Source organism: Gouania willdenowi, chromosome 24, assembly GCF_900634775.1.
Source record: "Gouania willdenowi chromosome 24, fGouWil2.1, whole genome shotgun sequence".
NCBI lineage: Eukaryota > Metazoa > Chordata > Actinopteri > Blenniiformes > Gobiesocidae > Gouania > Gouania willdenowi.
Window position 1 is genome coordinate 8,826,574 of NC_041066.1, and position 21,123 is coordinate 8,847,696.

General features: G+C 36.4%; 3 protein-coding genes across 4 annotated transcripts in view; all 3 read right to left on the minus strand.

Moving 5' to 3' along the window:
* Positions 1-3,367, minus strand: part of slc35a1 (solute carrier family 35 member A1) — a 16,494-nt gene extending 13,127 nt beyond the window's left edge. Inside the window, exons 1-3 of one of the 2 annotated variants that reach the window (XM_028439715.1) lie at positions 3,210-3,367; positions 2,867-3,047; positions 873-1,029 (exon numbers count right to left, since the gene is read on the minus strand). In XM_028439715.1, the coding sequence (XP_028295516.1) occupies positions 873-1,029; positions 2,867-3,047; positions 3,210-3,219 (348 nt within the window). In that variant the 5' untranslated portion in view covers positions 3,220-3,367. Of the gene's footprint in view, positions 1-872; positions 1,030-2,866; positions 3,064-3,209 lie in introns of those variants that run through there. The other variant, XM_028439714.1, reaches the window with a different exon arrangement.
* Positions 3,368-5,038: 1,671 nt separating this feature from the next.
* LOC114457715 (protein yippee-like 5) lies at positions 5,039-8,367 on the minus strand. Its single transcript, XM_028439743.1, has 3 exons — positions 8,152-8,367; positions 6,671-6,827; positions 5,039-5,763 (listed from the first exon to the last, which is right to left on the minus strand). Exons 2-3 carry the CDS (start codon positions 6,809-6,811, stop codon positions 5,542-5,544), a joined length of 363 nt encoding a protein of 120 aa, XP_028295544.1. The 5' UTR covers positions 6,812-6,827; positions 8,152-8,367; the 3' UTR covers positions 5,039-5,541.
* Positions 8,368-10,454: 2,087 nt separating this feature from the next.
* Positions 10,455-20,264, minus strand: rhag (Rh associated glycoprotein). The gene is made up of 10 exons (XM_028439569.1): positions 19,936-20,264; positions 16,843-17,026; positions 16,381-16,531; positions 16,123-16,270; positions 15,432-15,598; positions 15,213-15,350; positions 13,091-13,212; positions 12,902-12,975; positions 12,742-12,815; positions 10,455-11,611 (listed from the first exon to the last, which is right to left on the minus strand). The coding sequence occupies exons 1-10, from the start codon at positions 20,138-20,140 to the stop codon at positions 11,537-11,539; spliced, it is 1,338 nt and encodes a 445-aa protein (XP_028295370.1). The 5' UTR covers positions 20,141-20,264; the 3' UTR covers positions 10,455-11,536.
* Positions 20,265-21,123: the final 859 nt, after the last annotated feature.

Genomic DNA, 21,123 nt, shown 5'->3' on the forward strand with positions numbered 1-21,123 from the left:
AAATTCAGAATGAGAAGAAGAAAAAAAACGCAACAGTGGCCACGGGTACATGCTGTTTTTCCAATTCAGAATTACTTATTCTGAATTAAAGTGTTCTGCTTCGTGTTTACATAGAAATAGTGATTCCCTAACTGAGGTTTACATGGAAATCTGGTTTATCCCGCTTTAGATAATTCCGCTTTAGGTCTGGAGGTTGGGAGGGCTCTGATTGCACGGGGGGGAACATGACGTATCATGTTTATCAGGAGAAACACACAACAAACCTTTTATTGTCGGCGATAACACAGACGACCACACATTTTTTTTTATTATTTTATTGGTTTTGAAGCAGCAGCTTGGCTTTAACCAAGTTAAGTGTTTACAAGAAAGAGGAATTATCTAATTCGGAATAAAAAATGGAATAAACCAGCCACTTAATTTGGAATTAACTTTAATTCTGAATTAAATTTGCGTTAGGAATTATGTGTTTTATTCCGCTTTAAAAAGAAATTAAAGCTCCAAAAATGCAGTGCATGTTTTTCTTTGACCAACAGTAAATGACATCTCTGTGTGTCTTTTCACTCCTTCCTATATAAACTTGAATTAATGCAAGCATTTTATATAAGAGCATTAAACAGTTATGACTTGAGCTAAAAACAAGAATATAGCATAACGTCACAAGTTCGTTTAAAGAATAGCTTTGTTGTTTTCCCCCAATCTACAATAAGTGTAGATTTTAGTTAGGTTTACTGTTTTTTGATAGAAGTTAACGTCCTCAACAAGGAACGTATTAGGTACTTAACATCTATAAAAAAAAAATGATAATTGCTTTAAACCACACCCGTCCTCAAAGAAAGGAGCCAAGAAAAGAATGTTTAAGGGACTGGCTGTACCTGGTAAACTGCTGCATCCAGGTTACTTAATGCAACAAAGGCCATGTTATTTTGGATGGCGTACACCACCGATGGCACGCTCAGCTTCAGCAGCTCTTTGGCACTCAAAGTCTCGTCCACTATTGAACTCTTGAACCTGCTGAAGCCTCTTGATTCTCTAGGAAAGCAAACAAAGAGAAAAAGAGCTCATATTACTCAGTGTGCTTAAGTGGATGAGTCTCATATGGCATGAACTGAACAGTGAACACCCAACTGCAAATACACAGAAATTCTCTTTGGTTTCAAAGCACTTTCAATTTCATGTAGAAATAATAGTGAATATTCAATCTGCGGAATCTGCTAATACTTTTTTTCTGGCCGCCTTCTACTTTTAAACATGTTAAATATCTGTAAAAGTCACATTTTTCTATTAGCTCTGTCTGCTAGCATAGCATCTCTTCTTCACCGCTAGAAAACTACATGCCAACCGACCACTGGGTTACCAGCGCCCTCTACTGGTCCAAACAAATATCTGAAATAAATACAATGCAATGACTGTTTTGCATTGTTTTGAATAGTTTATCAAAGGATTCTTTAGACAATGAAATATAAAAGGAAAAGTACAGTATTTTTCAGTCATTTGTCTACAGTCCCATTTTGTTAAATAAATTGTGAGAGAATTGTATCGTGAACCCAGTATCGTGAATCGAATCGTATCGGGACTTGAGTGAATCGTTATATCCCTACTAGATATGTGTGGAACGAATTGAACCTCCAGCGTGCATGGAGCTGTAAACAGCAAATGTGCGTAAAATTGGGAGCGCGCTCACACGGCCAACCCTTTTGACATGCGGATTGGACCGCACAGGAAAGATTTCGCATCTGGGACGCATCCATCCCATGACTTTCTAAGTAATCTGGACGTACGGACATTTCGAGATGCATCCGGTGTGAACGCAGCATAAGAAGAGAAAAAGCCAAAAGTGGCACATATTGTGCAGCTATTTGTTAATAAATGTGCCTGTGAGGCATTTTTCATCAGCAACTTTAGCCCAGAATTGTCTTTTGAGTTTATAGAGCTAAAATATCGATATTAACACATTCAGTGCCACTAGTGTACTAAAATACACCCTGGCGGCGGTCCCTCATCAATATCTAAGCTGTATAGTGATTTAGTAACCAACCGTGCCCTGAAAGTTGCAGCAGCACACCTTTAGATGAGAGCTTAGCCACTGATGCTACCATTAGCTAAAGAGGAAGAAGCAGGGACGAGGGAGATTATGGCGCTACGGAGTGATATCGAGAATCCAGCGGCTCACAGCTCCTCATACTAACAAAGAACATGTTTGGACATGAGTGGATTATTGATAATGTTGCGATCTCAAGATAAAACCATCAACTAACTGGGACAGACGATCAGCTCTGCGTGTCGGGATGAAGAGGAAGTTACTTTTGTATGACTGACGGGGGGAGAAACTTGACGGAATGCAAAAATACAGTATGAAATCCATTCAATTCTGGCCCAGATAGCAAAACTTTAATAATTTTGTCATCAAAAGACAGTCTCAGTGTTGTCTTTGTAGTTTTATATGAGGAAACAATGTTGAGGTGTCCCTAAAGCAAAAAAAAAAAAATTTGCTTCAAAGTCACTAAGATTTTTTTTCAGAAAAATACTTTTTTCTCTGCTTTTTGTCACAAACTTGCCTCTATTACAGAAGAATAAAACAAGCAAGAAACAAAATGTTTTTTTCTGATGAAATTAGAGACTTTAATCTTTCAGAATTCAGATTGTCATAGTACTTCAAAATATTCTATGGGTCTTTAAAAATCAGTCAAAATGCTCAAAAACGGCCGGCACTGAGGGGGGTAGAAATTCTGAAACCGGCTGGCTCTGAATGAGGAAATATCGTATATCACCATTTTGAGAAAACGTGGAGATATGAGTTTTGGTCCGTATCGCCCACCTCTAGTTCTAGCCATTCAAAAATTAAAATAAATGTTTCCAGTTTACTCACTTTATCAACATGCCCAGACTCAGGAATAACTTTATGACCTCAGCCAGACAAACGGCCGTGGTGGAGAAGTACATTTCCCCAGAGGAGGTGGTCCTGGTGTAGCGGAGAGCCACCGTGTATGTAGCCGCCACCAGCGTCATCACCACCAGGCAGTACACTTTGAAGAGCACGCTGACATTTTCTGAAAAATAAAACATTGAGTACGTTGCATTTAAAAAACAACTCTAAAAACACCCAGCTAGCACACGAAGCTCAGCATTTTTCTGTGTTTAAATACCAGCCACGACACTACCGGCTAACATTAGCATGCCAAGTGGCTAATAAGGTTCAAATTCTGCCTCACCGCCAGCCATTGTTGCTCTGCTTCGTGTCCGTTTTCATGAACGCTGTGTAGGTGGTTCTACTGGCGCAATATGACATAAAGGGGTTTCATGTTCTCTGTTTAAAGAGGAATGCTAACAAACCAGCTGCACATACACTACATTGGACAGTACGGCGATGACTATCTGCGCATGCGCCGGTCTACTTCCATAATGTGTTATCGAATGAGAGTTTCAGATGGTAGACATTCTTTATAATCAATCATATCAAAATAATAATGTTAATAATTATTAAGTCAATAAAACAAAGGGTTTTTTGTTTGTTTTTGTTTTTGCAAAAATCACTGCAAACAATTTGACATCATTGTTTATTAAACTTATATATATTTCTCTTTTTTAGGTTTATGTATATAAATCTGTTCAGGCCTTGTCCTAGAGCTTTATGCAATTCGCTTTTTTTTGGAAACGATTCCAAGCTGATTTATTATCTTTTAGACCGTCGTAAATTTCTAGGACAGTGTTTTCAACCTTGGGGTTGGGACCCCAAATGGAGTCGCCTGGAATTAAAATGGGGTCGTTTGAAGTGTCAAGTAATTGTTAAAAAAAAAAAACCTTAGGTAAAAACGGATTAAAATGGAATTATTCACGCAATGAATATAAAATATCTGTATCCTATACTTAAACTTTCTCAAATATAAATCTAGTTCAAGTAAAATGCAGTGTAAAAACATCTGAGATGGCATATTTGTCACTTTGTGCACTAATCCTGGCTACTCTGTATTTGTAACACACTTTGATAAACATAATCAAAAACTAATAGTAAATAAAAATGCCTTTGGGGTGGGCGGACATTTGTGATATCAAAATGAGGACATGACCCGAAAGGTCGGCTACCTCTACTCTAGGGGTTTAATATCTACATCAAAATTAATAAATCATCCTAAAGCTTTCATAATATGCATTTATAGAATAAGATAAACTGTGCTCATACAGTATGTATCTGCCCACATGTGCATGGTGTATATATGTGCTTGTACTGTATGTATGCATATACGTATGTGTATAAGTGTGTATATATACATATATATGCCATCATCATACAGGTTTTGCTTCACTTTTGTAATATGTCTTATCTCTCAATCTGAAAGGTGACTCATTTTCTTTGACCAATTATTATTTATTACTTTTTCTGATTTACGTTTGTAACCCTATCTTTATTGCAGAAAGATTTGTTGTTTTTTTCTTTAGTTTTATTTCGTTTAGCCTTGGTTTTACGGAAACGTGCAGTGTATTTTTTGTGATTTTGTCTGTCTGGTGGGCAATATAATAAATAAATAAAAAAAGAACTTGTGATCACGTGGTTTTACACATTGATCACAACAAATCTGTCTGTGTTTACAAACAATAATACCATCCAATATCAGGTTGATCAATGATAATTAAATCTTTAAAAACTCTTATGATGGTCCTTATGATTTCTTTCTGGGCATGGCCAACCTGAGATCACTTTCATAAGGGCACATGAAAGCAATCAATCGATACTGCTTTCCTTATGAAAGAACTCATAGGGATACATCAAAGCAATCAGTAGTTGCCTCTGAGGAAGACTGACAGTTGGCAGTTGAAAAATGTCAGGAGATGAAAGTAAATTTCCTGAATAGTTGTCTGAATAAATGAAACCATAACATTATTTAAAAAAAAAAAAAAAAAAGACAAAATGAACTTAATGTAATTAGAATTAGAAGCTGTCTAAAGCAATTTTCAGTGTTAAAAGAGAAAAGCTTTGTTTTTTTTTTCTAACATTGTTTGTAAAAAGGAGACAAAAGTAATATAATAAAGCAACAACAATTTCTACATTTGAAAGGTTTTCTTTATTAAATAAACTGAATCCTCTACTACAACCAACCACTGAAATAGACATGAATGTTCACCATTAAAAGGGCTTTAATGAGGCTCAATGGCTAGAAAATAAAAAAAACAATGTATAAGGTCAACTGAGCTTAGCCACTCCTCTTTAGAGATTAGTTATTTGAAAGAATTGAACAACAACTTGTCGTCAGTAGAAGGAGCAAATGATGTTCATCCGATGTGACCAACACCGACACAACACCACAGCCTGCTGGGAAACTACAGGTGATCTTACATGACAGCATCTCCTCTCACATTTCAAGACATTTTGGGAACACTTTCCACCATTTTCCTGCTTGAATGTTCCACAAACATCCAGCTGGAGACGTTAATCAGGTGAAGTTCTACTCATAAATGTATATCACAGCCCATGCAGGGGCTTGTTCTGCTGCTGGAGGGAGAAAAAAAAGCTTTGGACTGAGCTTCAGGACAGATGCAGAGGTGAGCTCATGAGGTGTCAGAGGGGACATGCTCGAATCCTTCGCTCTCCCTCACCAGCGCCCTCTCCAGGATGACTCGGCCCTCCTTGTAGCGCTGGCTCTCCTCTGTGGCAAACTCGTACATCCAGCCCAGCTTACTGTTGCAGTTCTTGCAGCTCACGTCCCGCACCATGTGCCTCCCTGTTAGCATGACTCGGTCCTGGACCTCACTGTGCTGCAGATTCACCACCTGGAAGGCAGCGATCGCACATCATCACTACAACACTTACAGTTGTTTACACACAAATACTGGTACTTGAGACACAATATAAATTTAAAGCACAATTCCTGCTTTGAACTTATATTTCAGTTGTAAACACACTTTTTCCAAAATTCTCAGCAAATATCTTGTTTTCACAAGGAACACACTGTCATTCAGTGTTCTAAAGTTGATTGACCTACTATGCTCACGGAGTCATCACATGGGCAAACTCCTGTAACACAGTTTTGCAATCAAAACTTTAACATAAAGTAAAAGGGCAACAAATTAGCTTTTGTGTTTTGGAGTAATAGATGGCAACATTGAAAACAGAGGCAGAGGAGTACTGTAACTGTGCAACTTAGTGATAGATGGGATGTACACTGTGTACATTGTTTTTGTATTTCAGTAGGAAAAATCAAATATATATTTTGCCATGTATCTGTGTTTTCTGAGTACAAAAACAATATTCTAAAATATTTCACAACACACTTATGTATTTACTGTCTGTAGTTTGTGTAATACTGAACAAAAAAGTCATGATGAATGGAGAGGTAGTGTTTTACATTCCTCATAGTGTTTTAAATTGAGCACATCAGTGTTCAATTATAAAAGTCTATTCATATGGTGGTTTGTGTGCGTCACTTGAAAACAAAACACCATTTTGACAAAAATGTTGTTTTGAATGGGAAGTTTAATTTTGCAATATAATTTAGGGGTTTTGCCTGTTGCGCGTGTGTTTTTTTAAAATTTGAGTGTAGAGTTCTGAGATTACGCGGCGTGCTTTCAAAAAGTGTGTGTAAACAATCAAGAAAAACTGTAATACGGAATTATGTAAAAAAAATCCATCGAGCAAAGGGAGAGTTTTCATTTAGGAATGAATTTGTTGTGCACACACCTTGTTAAACAGGAAAGCTCGGCCAGTGGCTCCTGTAAAGCGAGTAGAGATGAGTTCAGCTCTGTTGGTCAGGATGGTGTCACAGTTGGCACAAGAGAAGAGTCGAGTCCCTCCGATGTGGTCCAAGAAAATACGTCCCATTGTTTTGGCCCTTGACCTTTATGAAGAAAGCAAATAATTGTTTATTTATATTTATACAACCACGCTACTTCATTTGGAAATGTCAAAAAATGCTGCAAAGTTATTGTGGATTTCATACCAAAAATAGATTAAAATAAACATCTGATAACTTTTTAACTTTATAGAATAGAAAGCCTTTTATTGTCATTGCACAGGAAAATATAACACAATTTGTCGTGATACATGGTCACAGTGTAAAAAATAAATAAAATAGAGTTAACAATGAGCAAATGTAAGAGACAAAAAAGGTCAAACATTGATCAGTGACCGCTGATAGTGAATGGAAAATAGAAGCAGTCTGAGGAAAATCGAAAATATTCTAAGTTACAGCCTTTATTTATTAGGGGTGTCTCGTTTCGATATCAATATTGGTCTGATATTAGTCTGAAAACAAATATCGGATACCAAATTCAAATTTCCGGATTTTCCGATATCCTTTCATTTTTAATTTATTTTATTCAATTGTAGAACACTGTAGATATTATGTTGAAGGTTTAAATTTATGTAACCAATTGGTTAATAATAAACTGGTCAATTTCCTCATACCTACTGTTGCTGAATATTTTTCTCACTTGATCAAACCTTTTCTAACATTCCACACTACAAAATAAATAATATATTTTTTTTTTTTAACTAAAAAAAGTATGTATGATTCATGCTGATATCGGATCAATATCGGTTATTTATATTATGTTGCATTAAAAAAAAAAATAACTATTTAATCAAAAACATTTGACAGACAAATGATTTTACTTCTCTTTCAGTTAAATTTAAACCATACATTTGGCATCCTTTTTTTTTTTTTTCAAGCGGTTTAGTGAAAAAATACTGACGAAGATGTATCTTTATTTATTTTTGCCCTGTGCTTAAAATAAAAATAAAGTTGAAACGTTTAGTTTTTAAATATTTTGTGCTTTTGTCTGTTATACTACCACATTTATTAGTTTTGGGTCCCTGTAATAAAATTAAAAGCAATATTATGATATTAATTACCATTAATAAACGGCGTTTTATTAGCAAATGAGTAATGCTATAATTAACCAATTACAATGTTTCCACAATCCCGGATTTACAGGAGTCACCTGAAAGCAGCATTTGGCCTTGTTTGTCGAAAAACCAGTTTAGACAAACACCAGCACGCTTCAAACCACCCCTTTAACTGGCAACATCTGCGAATTCGTAGCATACAATCAAATGAAGCCAAAAAACATGCTCAGCTCGTCACATTGTTAGAAGTTTCCATCGAGTTCCAGTCGTGCAAACAATAGGCCAAAAGACAACAACCCCATCCGGTTTCTCACCTTTCAACGTTACCAGACGAGGAAAAAGCTCAAATGAAACCGGTGTACAACCGCCAAAAACTCCAAAAAAAACGACCTCACCTATTGAGTAAAAATATAACAGGTATATTTAATGATAAAATGGCTTCAAACAGAAACAAGAAGCTGCGTTAAGTCCAACCTAACAGTGTGTTATGAGCAAACCGATGGGAGGACGTAAACAAGTGACGTCACCGCATGCGAGCTAAGATTTTCAGAGTAAAAGCCTAAAGCCCATTCATTCTGTGACTGCGAGTTTACTGGAAGGACACAGAGGAGAATTTAACAAACAAAAAAATACCAAGAAAAACCATTACAATACGGGCACAATTTATGTTTTAATATGTCAATATAGGGAAATCAAACTCCTTACTCAAATCATAATTGTACCGGCCAAATATCACATCCACACTTTCAAATTAGCAGCAATAAAGCCAAGTATTATTTGTTTTCTATATCATTGTACCTGTACCTGAATATTGTTAAAAAATATAAACAGCAAGATATCTGTAAATATTTTTTTTTCTGTTTTTGATCAGTTCATCAGTACGATGTACAAACCTTGGACTGATGTGTGTGTGTTTTTTTTTTTGGTATAGTTTATGTATATATGTAACTGTGTTTTTGTGTTGTGGTGTTTTCTTGAAAATTGTAATTAAATTTTTTTTTTAAAAAAGTAAAAGCTTAAATAAAGATGTACAAAGTCTTTTGTTTTAGGGTTTCAGAGATATAATTGGACTGTCATTAAACTTAAGCAACATACACATATTTAGATTTCCACATTTTGATATATTATTCATATATTTATGAGCGCAGTCTAAACAGGGTATGGGAATAACAACATTACATGGTTCATCTTAAATGCTGAACAAACAAAAAAAAAAAAGCTTCACATTTATTGTTTAGTCAGTATTTCTGAAATGGAATTAATATTCTGGCAATAATCAAGTTACTGTTTTTTTCTAAATGGTTTTTTTTGGCCAGCAGGGGGAGTTCTCGTCTTGACTGTATCAGTTATTAACGTCATGCCATTTTGCTTATGCATAGAAGTCAATGCATTGGACACAAGCCAACTTTGAGATGCAATGTTCTAAATAAAGAAAATACTTCTCACTGGCTCCAGCTGTCTGTTCTTTACAAAATAAGCATACCATACTTTTAAATACTCAAAATGAATACTTGGATATCCACACTATAGTTAAAGTTATTATCCAGCGTCAATCTTTCTTTTATTCGATATGAGCTGACATTTTTTAGAAGTGCTGACCATTTTCAGATGGCAGCAAAGAGGAAACACACCTTTTTATGCAGCCACTTCCTTCAGAATAAAAGCCTGTCACTACACGTAAGGCACAACAGTATCCAAGCAATAAGTGACAGATGTCAGTTCATGCAGGATCTTCACTTGGGTTTTCTTTCTTTTATTTATTTATTTATTTTTTAACTTTTTTTTTATTTAACTAGTGAAATATTTGTAGAATAATTTGAAAAAAAAATGCAGAATTTTGGAAAACATTTGATTTATTTGAACAATTTGTGATTAAAGATGATGGCCATCATGTGGTATAAGCATGGAAAAACTGTGAGCCCTGCAAATATTGTGGAGTTTTATTTATCTATTTTTTTTTGTATTGATATGGACTTAAATATCAGCAATTTAATTCATTAGTAATTTACACAATTATTCATGTTGTTTCTGTCATTTTTATTTTCTCTTGCTCAAAGTCTAAATATAACTAAAATTATGCAATGAAATAAATAAATTTATTTAATTGCAATAATAAAATATGCATTGCTGTTAAAAGATTGCACTTCTTGTAGTGTTAACCTTCGACAGCATGTGCAGACAAGGTAAAAAAATAAATAAATAAATAAATATAACTAAAATTGTCTCAAATTTTTGTTCAATCATTTGCTGATCGTGGGCTTAAAAACAAACAAACTAAAAAAACAACAACAACAAATGTTGTGATTTATCATCTACATTCTATGTAGTTTATTTCTATTAACATTTTTTTTAAGGTCCTAAAGCTAATTTCTTCACTAATAATCATAGCAGAAAGTGTCTTATGTGTCCACTATTTGTTCGATAAGGTATGATAATGATATCTAGTTTACATTTCTGTTTTAATCTGTACTCTTACTATTTAGTGTTGTGTTGAGGTTCTATTTTCTCCCTGTATTATTTACATATTACAGTTCAAAATCCAGACGTGAAGAAAAACCATTGGATTCAGAATTATGTTAATGCAGGTGCCACGAGGCTCTAAAACAGGTAAACATCATTATTGTACAAAAACATCTTTATTATAACAGTATCAGCATATTGTACAAATAATAGCATACACCCGTGGTATAAAAACAAAAGAAAAAAAGAATACAAGTTGATGTAATTCAATGTCCTGGCTAAAGTCTGTAACAAACCAGAATATTATTAAGTCTACGTGCAGTCAGTTTTATCAAGCTCTTGAAAGTTGGAACTCAAATTATTCATAGTACGTTAAACCCTGTTTTGTCTTCAGGAGATAAAATAAGTTTGAATTACATGAAATGATAAAATGTACAAGTTTGTTGGAGCTTTGATATTCTTCAAAGTCACAATCCAGCAGAGAAAATAGGTAATATATCAGTTCAAGTGGCGTTTGCAATTTTAGCATTGATAAAACTGACCATGTCAATACGACTAAACACTAATCTGTATGTACAATTGAGAATACTTTTGTGGTAAATAGAAAACAAAACCTGATACACCATCATCTCAGCTTGCTTGGTGACAGAAAATCCTAAAGTAAACACCAAAGACAATGTTCAAAAGTCACAGAAAAAAAAAAGAAAGGTGAATTTAAGGAACATCTCTGCCCACATCAAAGCCACCACTCTGACTCCTAAAATGAGGACTGGGCTCCAGTGAGGTACTGCCAAGAACAGATCAAAGCCTTCTTCTCAGCACAAATGCACATGTCAAGTGTATGGAAACATAAACAAATGTATAAGGAAAAATACATGTACGCAATGCATATAATGTATATTCAAATATGCTTTTATCATAATAAATTGGCATTAGGAAAAGATGATACTGTTTATTCTCAATCGAATCTATTAGTGTAAAACAAATCCCTGAAGTTTACTGTGATCATTTAAAATGTTTAAACCCAATCAGAGCATTTGGTTAGACTATAACCACTGATGTGTAAATATGTCACTTTTAAAGTGAGAAATGTTTGTGTGGCTGTAAAAAAAAAAAATAGAAAGATGCACCCTTCTTTTGTGCACAGAGGAGACCCATGGGAGGTTGTAGGCACAGTGTAGCTAAATATACTGCTTTAGTTGTTCTTCATTTCTAATTGTAGAGACTGTGGGTAGACATTTAAGGCTCTGCTTTGTTCTTTGAGTGATCTGTGTGAGCCAAGCTCTCTTCATGCTCCTCCTCTTCCTCAGGAACCTGGAATGAACCAAAGAACAACAAAAAAAAAATGTTTGGACAATGCCTGTAATTAAAGGGGCCATTTTGTGTAGATACTGAGCACTGCAGACCAGTTACACCCAAAAAGATCTGGACCATTGTTAGCCAGTCATCTGGCCAACACATACCCAAATTCACTATCTTGTTAGATTTAGGGTTGAATGATATTCCCAAATACCATTATTAGCCAGTCGCAAGGAGTTCATTAAAGCGTCACAATTCCTCAACTGTCATTTGCACATTTGATGTGTTTTTTTCTTTTTTTTTTTTCGACTATTGTTTTCTGTGTTATTTATGTATCTTACTTTTTTTTTTTTTTAACCTTTATTTAACCAGGAATGTCTCATTGAGATTAATAATCTCTTTTTTAAGAGAGTCCTGGAAGCAATTAGGTCTAGGGGACTTGCTCAAGGTCCCACAGTGATGGCCCACGGTGGATTTGAACCTGCAACCCTTCAGTTACAAGTCAATTTTTGTAACCACTAGACCACCACTGCCCATTTTATCTAATGTTAATGTCTTGGTGCCTTTATATTATGTTGCTGCACATGTGAATTCCCTGTCCGGTGATCAATAAAGGTGTATTTTATTCTATTCTGTTTCATTCTATTCTAAATTGACTTTATGTAATGATTTCCACACATTTTGGTGTTGTAGCAAACACATGTTTTTGTGCTGTATGACACTAGTTATTCAGTATCAATAGGATTTATCAGCTTAATCATAACTCAAACCCTAAATGAAATGTTCTCATAAGATGTAATTGCATGCAACATCTTCCAATCAAAAAACACGAGTTTGAAAGTTGTGTCAAACAGCCTGAAAAAAATGCAAAAGTATAGAAACATTCCTTCTTTTCGTGACAGTGTGACGTTTCCCTGTGATATCATGTTGCTAACACAGTAGCCTATGCTCAGTCCACCAACATGTGCCATGGTAGAGGGAACTTTAGTGTTATTCTCATCATCTGGTCGAGCTGATGATGTTGTGGCCAAACAGTGTGTGGGCTTTGTTCTCAAAACCACAGATTTATTACCAAAATCAAACATTTTTCACTCCATCTGTGACGTGTGGTGACAAGCAGCTGTTGAGAGTTTTTTTTTGTTTACCTCCCAGTAAAGAGAGTCATCATAGCAGTTCTGGTCTGGTGGCTGACCCCAGAATGGAAGCTTCATTATCAAACCTCAAGGATTCAAATAGTATGTATTAATTCAGATCTTGACTTTCACAGAATCAAACTTTTTTGTGTGATACGCTGCCTCCACTCACCTGTAACTGCACCTCCCACCAAAGCAAACCCGAGGGATGAAGCCAAAGCTGCAGCTTGCATGGCGGCTTTACCACTAAAGAGGATAGGAAAGGATTCCATTTTAAAAACTAGAATTGGAGCACATTTCCACCTTACTGTGTGCATCATTATCTGTAGAATCTGTACTGTTTGTGTTTGCTGGTAATTACCCTTTTTTCTTTCCCAGAGCAACAGCTACAATGCCAGCCAGACCACCCAGGACGCCAGGCATGCCGTGCAGATTGTGGACACCACATGTGTCCTGGATGCCCAGGTTGGATGCCAGGACAGGCTAAGGAGGAGGCGATTAATGTTAGAACAACAACAACAACAACAGGGCCACTCTCTTTTTGAAAAGATGACTTAAAGGTGAACTGGCCCAAAGTCCATCTCTGAGACTGTTTAAAGCACATCAGTTTTTGCTTAAAACGACATTTTTTGGTTCAGCATTCAATTGTAAAGAACAAAAACAAAAGCAAAAGTTTCACACATTATTGTAATTGTGAACACTAAGTTTTTCAATATTCAATCCACCGTCACAGTGTTCACTTTGTTGATATTTATCATAGCTTTCATTGATTCCAAGTGTCAATAACAAGACTATGATTAATTAAAAAAACATCTTACGAATCATATTTCAAAATATATTTATACACGTCGACTAACAAAAACTAAAATATAATAACATGGGAAGAAATTACGCATTCATCACATCAAATCTGTCTGTGTGTATTTACACCATAATACCATCCCCATATCAGGTTGATTAATGCTAATTCAATCTTTAAAAAAAAAAAGTATAAACTTTTATTCTGACTATTTTAGTCGACTACATCTGTAACAGATTTAGTACTAATGACTACATTTTGACTAAAACCAAGATGCATTTGAGTCAAAAGGCTGTGACTAAATCTTACAAACTTATGTTGTCAAAATGAACACTGCACTGTCATAAAACAGTAACAATCATATGACAATATATAGGCTGTTAATGTTAATGATGAAGAACCTTTTCTATCTTAAGGCTGTCATTAACTGGCCAAGTGCTCTAAACAACATATTTTACTGATGTAGAGAAAACTCTAAAAGGTGTCCAGGAAATAATGACAGAAACCAGAGTTTTCTATCTGCTCTTTGGTTGTTTTAAATGAGGTTTATTTCGATCACATATGATTCTAAAGATGAGGCCTCATGTCAAAGGCTTGTAGCATCTGATCCCCTACAAAGGAGCTAATGTCCTGCAACTATAAAAGTCTTTATGTTCTTGCAAGCAGCTGACCCTATACCAATCCCTCACAGGGGGATGTTGTGTGTTTGTAAGCACATGACTCCATATCATTCTCTTCTTTTAAGATGTAAGGGTTTAGTTGGGAATGTATGGCTATAGGATGTATGGCTCTATAGAAGGGAAGGTATGGGTTAGGGCAGGGGTCTGCAACCTTTTCTCTCAAAGGAGCTTTTTTGCTTAATCTCATACCTGGATTAAAGTCCTTCCGGAGCCGAAAAAATACCTTCTCAATGAAGACAATAGTGTCTATACAGTTAAAATAATATCAAATAATTTTACGATTTCATGGATTTGATGGGCTACAAAAAATAACTTGAATTTCAACATATTCTAATTGCTAATTTCTTGCAACAAATCAAGCATGCATATTGGCAGTTAAATACATCCTTCCCCACACAAATAAAATCTCCATTTTCTTCCAGAATAGTGTTTTTGTTAGTTTAGTTATCTTACCAAGGATTTAAAACTTAAGCTTAGCCACAGGTACAAGGAAAGTTGATGGTTTGTAGAGGTTGCAGGAGGTGATGTAGGGAGGTGGTAGAGTTATTGCACAAAATTCTTTTGTCATAATTCTATTTGAAGTTAATGTCATTAATCATATATACCCTCTGTAAGAAATAATTCATCATTTGAATTTTTTTTTTTTTTAAAGCTATAGGGAGCCATTGCAAAAGAGTCCAAGAGCCACATGAGGCTCCAGAGCTGCAGGTTGCAGAACCCTGGGTTAGGGGAAGAACATAGAGATAAAACTCAACACTGTGACGAAGGGATGATCGAGGGAATTTTTCTATGAGCCTCTATAGCAGCATGGTTGGGATTCCACCTGCAAGACCTGGGGACATAAATTGACTTAGACATGGCATCAGAGACTTCCAAATACTTCTTCCTCCTCTGAACTCAGAGAGTATTCTACATAGACTAACAAAAAAACTGAATACTGAATTGATTTTTCATCTGTTAATACCGATACCTTCTTGAATACGACTTCTATCTTTTCTACTCACACTTAGATACTTGAAGCCAAGGGTGGATATGATGCCGGCCACTGTTCCAATCAACATGGCTCCAAATGGTCCAATGCTCATATCAGCACATGTTCCCACAGCCACGCCCCCAGCCAATGTGGCATTTTGAATATGCACCTGGGGAGAACATAAGTACCAAAATATTGAAGGAATCCTTGATTCAAACTCGCCCTAGAGCAGTGGAAATAGCTGCCTAACCATGTCCAGTTTCCCTTTGTGCTCCACGAGGCTGGAGAGGGCGTAGGCAGAGAGCACGCAGGCTGCCAATGACAGGTAGGTGTTGATCACTGCGGTGAACTGGTCCATGCCAGGCTCTGCGATGGCAGAATTGAAGCTGGGCCAAAACATCCACAAGAAAACGGTTCCTGTATCAAAGAGACAATTAGAATCCGCATTCATATCACAACACATCTTTTAAACCAATTATCTTCATTGGTGGAGTTTGAGATTCTAGCTCCTGCTTTCGGCTTCATTTTTGCTGCAGTACCATACATGAACTGATGGGTGCAGTGTCGCTTCACCACTGACTTTGTGAAAAAGAATTGCTCAACAGAAGAAGTCACCTGACTCAAGTGCCAAAAAATAACTAGTATTTTTAAAAGAAAAACAAATCAATGAATATATATTTTGTACAGTCACTGTGTTTTATAGCACTTAAAATATTTGTATATTGGAATGAATTTGGGAAAACTGTAATGAAAAGTTTTTACCACTAGGGGACAATGCCTGCCCCTCACAAACTCTGCCTATGATTAGCTTCTTTTAAAGTGAAGTTCAACAAAAACCAGAATATTCTATCAAGAAAAGCAGTTTGTCTTCCAGTCCAGTCCAATAGATGGCGTACATGAGCAAGTGGTCAGTAATGAAGCTAAGCGTGTACATCGCTTACCGATCATGGCGAAAAGATCAGAATGATAAACAGATCCATCGTTATCGTGTCCGTTTCTTAAGCCTGGTCGGTACAGCACTCGAGCCACAGCCAAGCCGAAGTAGGCTCCAAAGGCATGAATGATCATCGAAGCGCCCACATCATTAGCCTGTCAAAGAGATGGATGACAATGTTTCTCAATGTCACTCCTCCCCATTGTGATAACAAATAACCACAGTTAATGTAACCAACATGGATTTTTTGGTGATATGAACTCACATGGAGAATTTCAGCCACGAGATGTTCATTGAGAGAGAAAATGGTGATCTCCATTAAGGTCATGATGAGGAGCTGAACAGGACTGGTTTTACCCAACACGGCTCCAAAGGAGATCAAGACTGTAGCTGTGCTAAAGTCAGCGTTAATTATCCTGCAGGAGAAGAAGGAAACCAAGTCATTAGCCAATTACATGAACACAGTTTATAACTTTTAACAAACTAATATCTGGACACTGAGCCTTTCAAAATCACACATACCATTTTTATCATTCAATATAGAAAACCAATTCAAGAACAAAAGGTTGGTATTACCTTAAGTATTACAGTTTGCTCTGAAATACATCACTAACAGACACGTTGTTGAATGAAACTATCATTGAGAAGGAATGCCCTGCACAGTTCTGTATATAGGGTCATTTTCATAGCAAACGAGTATGTACAAAAACCCCCAACAACTGCATACTTAAAGATGTTGATCTTGATCTTGCCACCATCCATTCCCCAGATACCCTGCATCAGGAGCCCCCATTGCAGGCCAAAGGCTGCCAGAAGCAAGTTGATGCCCACGCTGCTGAAGCCATATCTCTTAAGGAACGTCATCAGGAAGCCGAAACCAATAAAGATCATGACGTGGACATCCTGAAACACTGGAGAAAAAAGAGGCTGCTTATATAGGGTCAAAGTTTATCAATAACAATCCTTTATTTGGTTTTATTTTCAATTTAAACTGGTCTGGGATGCAGAAATGTTCCTAGAACAAAAATGACATTTGAAGCACATTTGTCCATTGAAAAAAATTAAATGATGAAAAGCAGCTCATTTGAAAGATTGCTAGAAGGAATATTTCCTGTCTTGAAACTGAGACGTAGCCTTGACATTTATCCACTTCCTGCTACTGTTGCTATGAAACAATGGTCGGATCAGGTTTGAAAGCAGATGTAGCAGTTTGTGTGATACAGCGGTTCTTTCGAGAAGCATTCAGTTGGCAATTATATTAATGGGCATGAACCTGCTAACTTGACACAGCAGAACACATGCTCTGTGTTTATATGAGGAATATTGGAATCTGGGAAAAATATGTACAGTTTATTGATTGACACAAGGGGTTATGATTCTTGGTGTCTTTCGAGGTGTAGCTGGACAGACTACTTGGTCGATAGACAAGAAAATTACATTTCAGAATAAAAGGTTGATTTAAGGCTGTAGCAAATCAAATTCAGTTTTACATTTGGCCACTGTTGGTAAATATCTCTAGAATGCATGTTTAGATGATGGGGTAAGCAGACTACTCAGAGAAATCTGAACTAAACTCTACATGCAAATGTCACCCTGGAATTCAAATTCTTTTCACTGGATAACCAAAGAACAAACTACTAAACTGCATGTCTCCACGAGTATTGATAGCAGAAAATCAGGGACTGAAACCATTATCCATTAACACCATAGCCATACCAAACCAGACAGGTTGACTTTATTGCCCAAAAATAAAGCAAATACCAACCAACCCACATTATCGCCCTGTGTTAGCATAAAACAATTGGTTAGGAGTCTTTATCAAATAAGGTCAGCGCTACTGTGAAGCCATCGTGACATTACTTTTTTTTAATTGTTTAAATATTTTTACTGCACTAAAACATGATCACATGAGCTTATGAGGCTATTCTAAGGTAGCTAAATTGCGGAAAATAAAATGATCAACTCACATAACGAGATTATCAATAATCTTTACTTTCAGCTAACTTCTTTTAGACTTACAATTCCTTATGCTAACATTGGCCAACAACACTCTCACCATAGTTTCATTACGTGAAGCTAGATAAACAATAAATTGTGGAAACTGCATTGAATGCCTTGTTTTTTTTAGTTTTTTTTAAAAAATCTCTTTTAGCCAATCATTTTGAGCTGTATTCACAAAAGTTACCAAGAACATGAAAACGAAATAAATAAAATAAGTTACTAAAAAATTTGACCATTAATTCCGAGAGGTTATTGATGAATCAACCAAGTAGCCAACCAACCAACCAACCAACCAACTACACTAATCCACCTCTTATTAAACTTAAATACAGAATACCAAAGACAAGGCTAATTAATGACTCTTTTTGTTGATAGTAAAAGCAAACACCAGTCATAAATGTCTTACATTCACACACATAAAACGAATATGGTATAGCAATACGATGAAATAGGTTTCAAACACATTTGCTGAGCTTATAAAGATAAATCTGGCACGCATCCACAGCAACTGGACCACACCCAGACATTACATAACACATCCTCCTCAGAAAAACTGGAGGTACTAAGTCAAGAAGGAGAACCCCAAAGACGCACTGTGGAGAATTGATGTACACCATTGCAAGATAAGATTATTCAGTAATATATCAGATAATGATCATAATTATCTCAAGATAAATCAAGAGGCTCGATCACCTTCAATGATTCCATGAATATGCAAATTTAGAGCTGCAACTATAAAATTGCAGCACAGCAAAAGCATAAATCATTGGAAAACTTCTACTGTCATTTATAACATTTTTCATAAAGCTAATCTGGTTGTGGTTGCTCACATAACTCGGCCCATTCGTGTTCCTTTACAGCTATAACTGCAGACGTCTGGTGTGCATTAGGGAATCCATTTCTCTGCAGGTTGTATTTCTTTTTACATTATTTAGCCTAACAAAATGTATTTTTAAAACTCCATCAAATACAACAAGAATGCAGAGATCACAGAAACATTTTGAGTACATTTCTTTAGCTCACCAAACTTCTTCATAAACATTGTTCATAGAAATACTGAAAAAAAAGGAAATATTTTCTCTGAAATTCATGTCTAACGGAAAAAAAATGAAATGAAGCCAAAACCAGTCTGAGGAGGAAGATAAGCTCCGTCTTCATGTTTGGTTTATATCTTTGGGCCACACCTGCTCCACCCATTTATAAGCAGGCATTGATGGACTAACACAAGTTACACCAACAACAACTTACTGCAGATAAATGCTCATGATGCCAGAAGCAAATTTAACATACTTTTTTTTTTTTTTTAAAAAAAAAGGGGAAAAGATCTAAGGTGAAATTGTTTTCTACTCCAGCTACAAACAGCCTTTGTACATTTTGACCTCTGTCGTTTAAATCACATGTGACCTAGTTTTAGACCCTTTCCCTAAAGGATCCTCTTGACGCAGCTGTTTGAAGCGACTTTTTGACAAATGGGAATGAAACCACATGACTTCACTTATTGCACTCAGCAGACCTGCATTGGAAACAAGCAACAAGTTCTTCTCTTTGATCTGCAAATAAATGCACTGTCAAACCCTTTATGCAATCAGCTCATGTGAGTTAAAGATCAAGGTGATTTTCAAATGTGTTTCTTTTTAACGTAAAGAAAACTTTGATATAAGTTTAGGACTCCTTTTGTTTTATCTTTCAGATTTAAAGCCAATTAAGAAGATGCACCACCATTTACTTTTGCTTGAAGTTCCATTTGAACATCCTTTTCAGAATTAATGTCCACATAATTTATGCACCAAGCAATCAGTAATGATGAAGATAGACTTACTAGGGTAGAGGTCCATACGGACAAGTTCGAGATTAGTCTCATTGGAGGGTGCAACATGCCCACCATGCCCACCGTGTCCACCATGCTCTTCGCGTTTTCCATCATCATAGACCACAAACACTGCAAATAGGATGATGGTGACCATCTCAAACGCCAAGGCCACGATGGGGAACTTCATCCTCATGTTGGTGGCGTACGCAGGCATCCTGACTTGAACTCTGGTTGTCTCTCACACAGTCATATACACTCCAGCTAACTCGGCCTGTGTGACTTTTTCTCCCTATTTTGTCTGTCAGGGGTTGTGTGGTGTGGAGGGAGGGAGGAAAGTGGCGGCTGGTTTTAAACTGATGCAAGTTTGGTGGTGACCAATGATAGGACAGAGGACTGGAGCCTCTTTGGTGAACACCCCCCTCGTGCACTTTGCAAAGGAGGGATAGGTTTCCTCTGTGGAAAGCAGAGGGGACAAAGCAAAACACAAACATAATGACAGTTGGACACTGAGCGGACATGAGAGAAAAACTTAATGACGGCTCTTTCCCAGTCATTTTTCACTGTCAAAGTCGTGTTTGTTGACCTTCCTAAACCAAAGACATGTTCAACTTGGGGGGAAAAGGAACATGTTATTCTCCTTTTTAAATCGTGTTCATTGCTATAAATCAAAACTCTTGTGTAATTATACGCCACCAGAGTTAGACACAAAAAGTAGTAAAGTTCATAAAATCCCATTTAAGCACAGCATGGTGGAGCAGAGTGGTGAAGGCCTTGACCTCTGGCTGGACCTGGGACTTTAATGTGGGAAGTGTGCATGTTTTTCTTTGTGTTTTGCATGTTCACCATGTGTTTGAGTGGGTTCCCCCATGTTAGGGACAATCAAGTCTATCTATTTACTGTAAAGTCCAGCTTGTTGCCCTCAACTTGTTTCTCAATGCTGTGATGTTTACTTAGGCATGTGTGCATAGTGGGATTGAGGGTAGGCTTACATCCTCTAATATGTAAAAGAGGACAAAATGGTACGAGACTCAAAGTAAAGTTTATTTTGCAAAAGTTGAACTGAATGTTGGGATGAGGAATTTTTGAAACTGTACCTACAATTCATCTAATAGCTGATGTCAGTGTGACCTGCTCAAACACAAAGTGACACATTTCTGCTGTTTGCATGGATTGAAAGCTGTGCAAAAATAATGGCAG

Bases quoted from the DNA above. Each gene is read 5' to 3' on its own strand.
- LOC114457715 (XM_028439743.1), bottom strand. From the start codon at position 6,811: ATGGGACGTATTTTCTTGGACCACATCGGAGGGACTCGACTCTTCTCT. The intron at 5,764-6,670 runs GTGTGTGCACAA...GCTGCCTTCCAG, and splicing joins GAGCTTTCCTGTTTAACAAG to GTGGTGAATCTGCAGCACAG.
- rhag (XM_028439569.1), bottom strand. From the start codon at position 20,140: ATGCCTGCGTACGCCACCAACATGAGGATGAAGTTCCCCATCGTGGCC. The intron at 15,351-15,431 runs GTTAGGCAGCTA...TGTTCTCCCCAG, and splicing joins ACAAAGGGAAACTGGACATG to GTGCATATTCAAAATGCCAC. The intron at 12,816-12,901 runs GTGAGTGGAGGC...TGAATCCTTGAG, and splicing joins GGTGGGAGGTGCAGTTACAG to GTTTGATAATGAAGCTTCCA.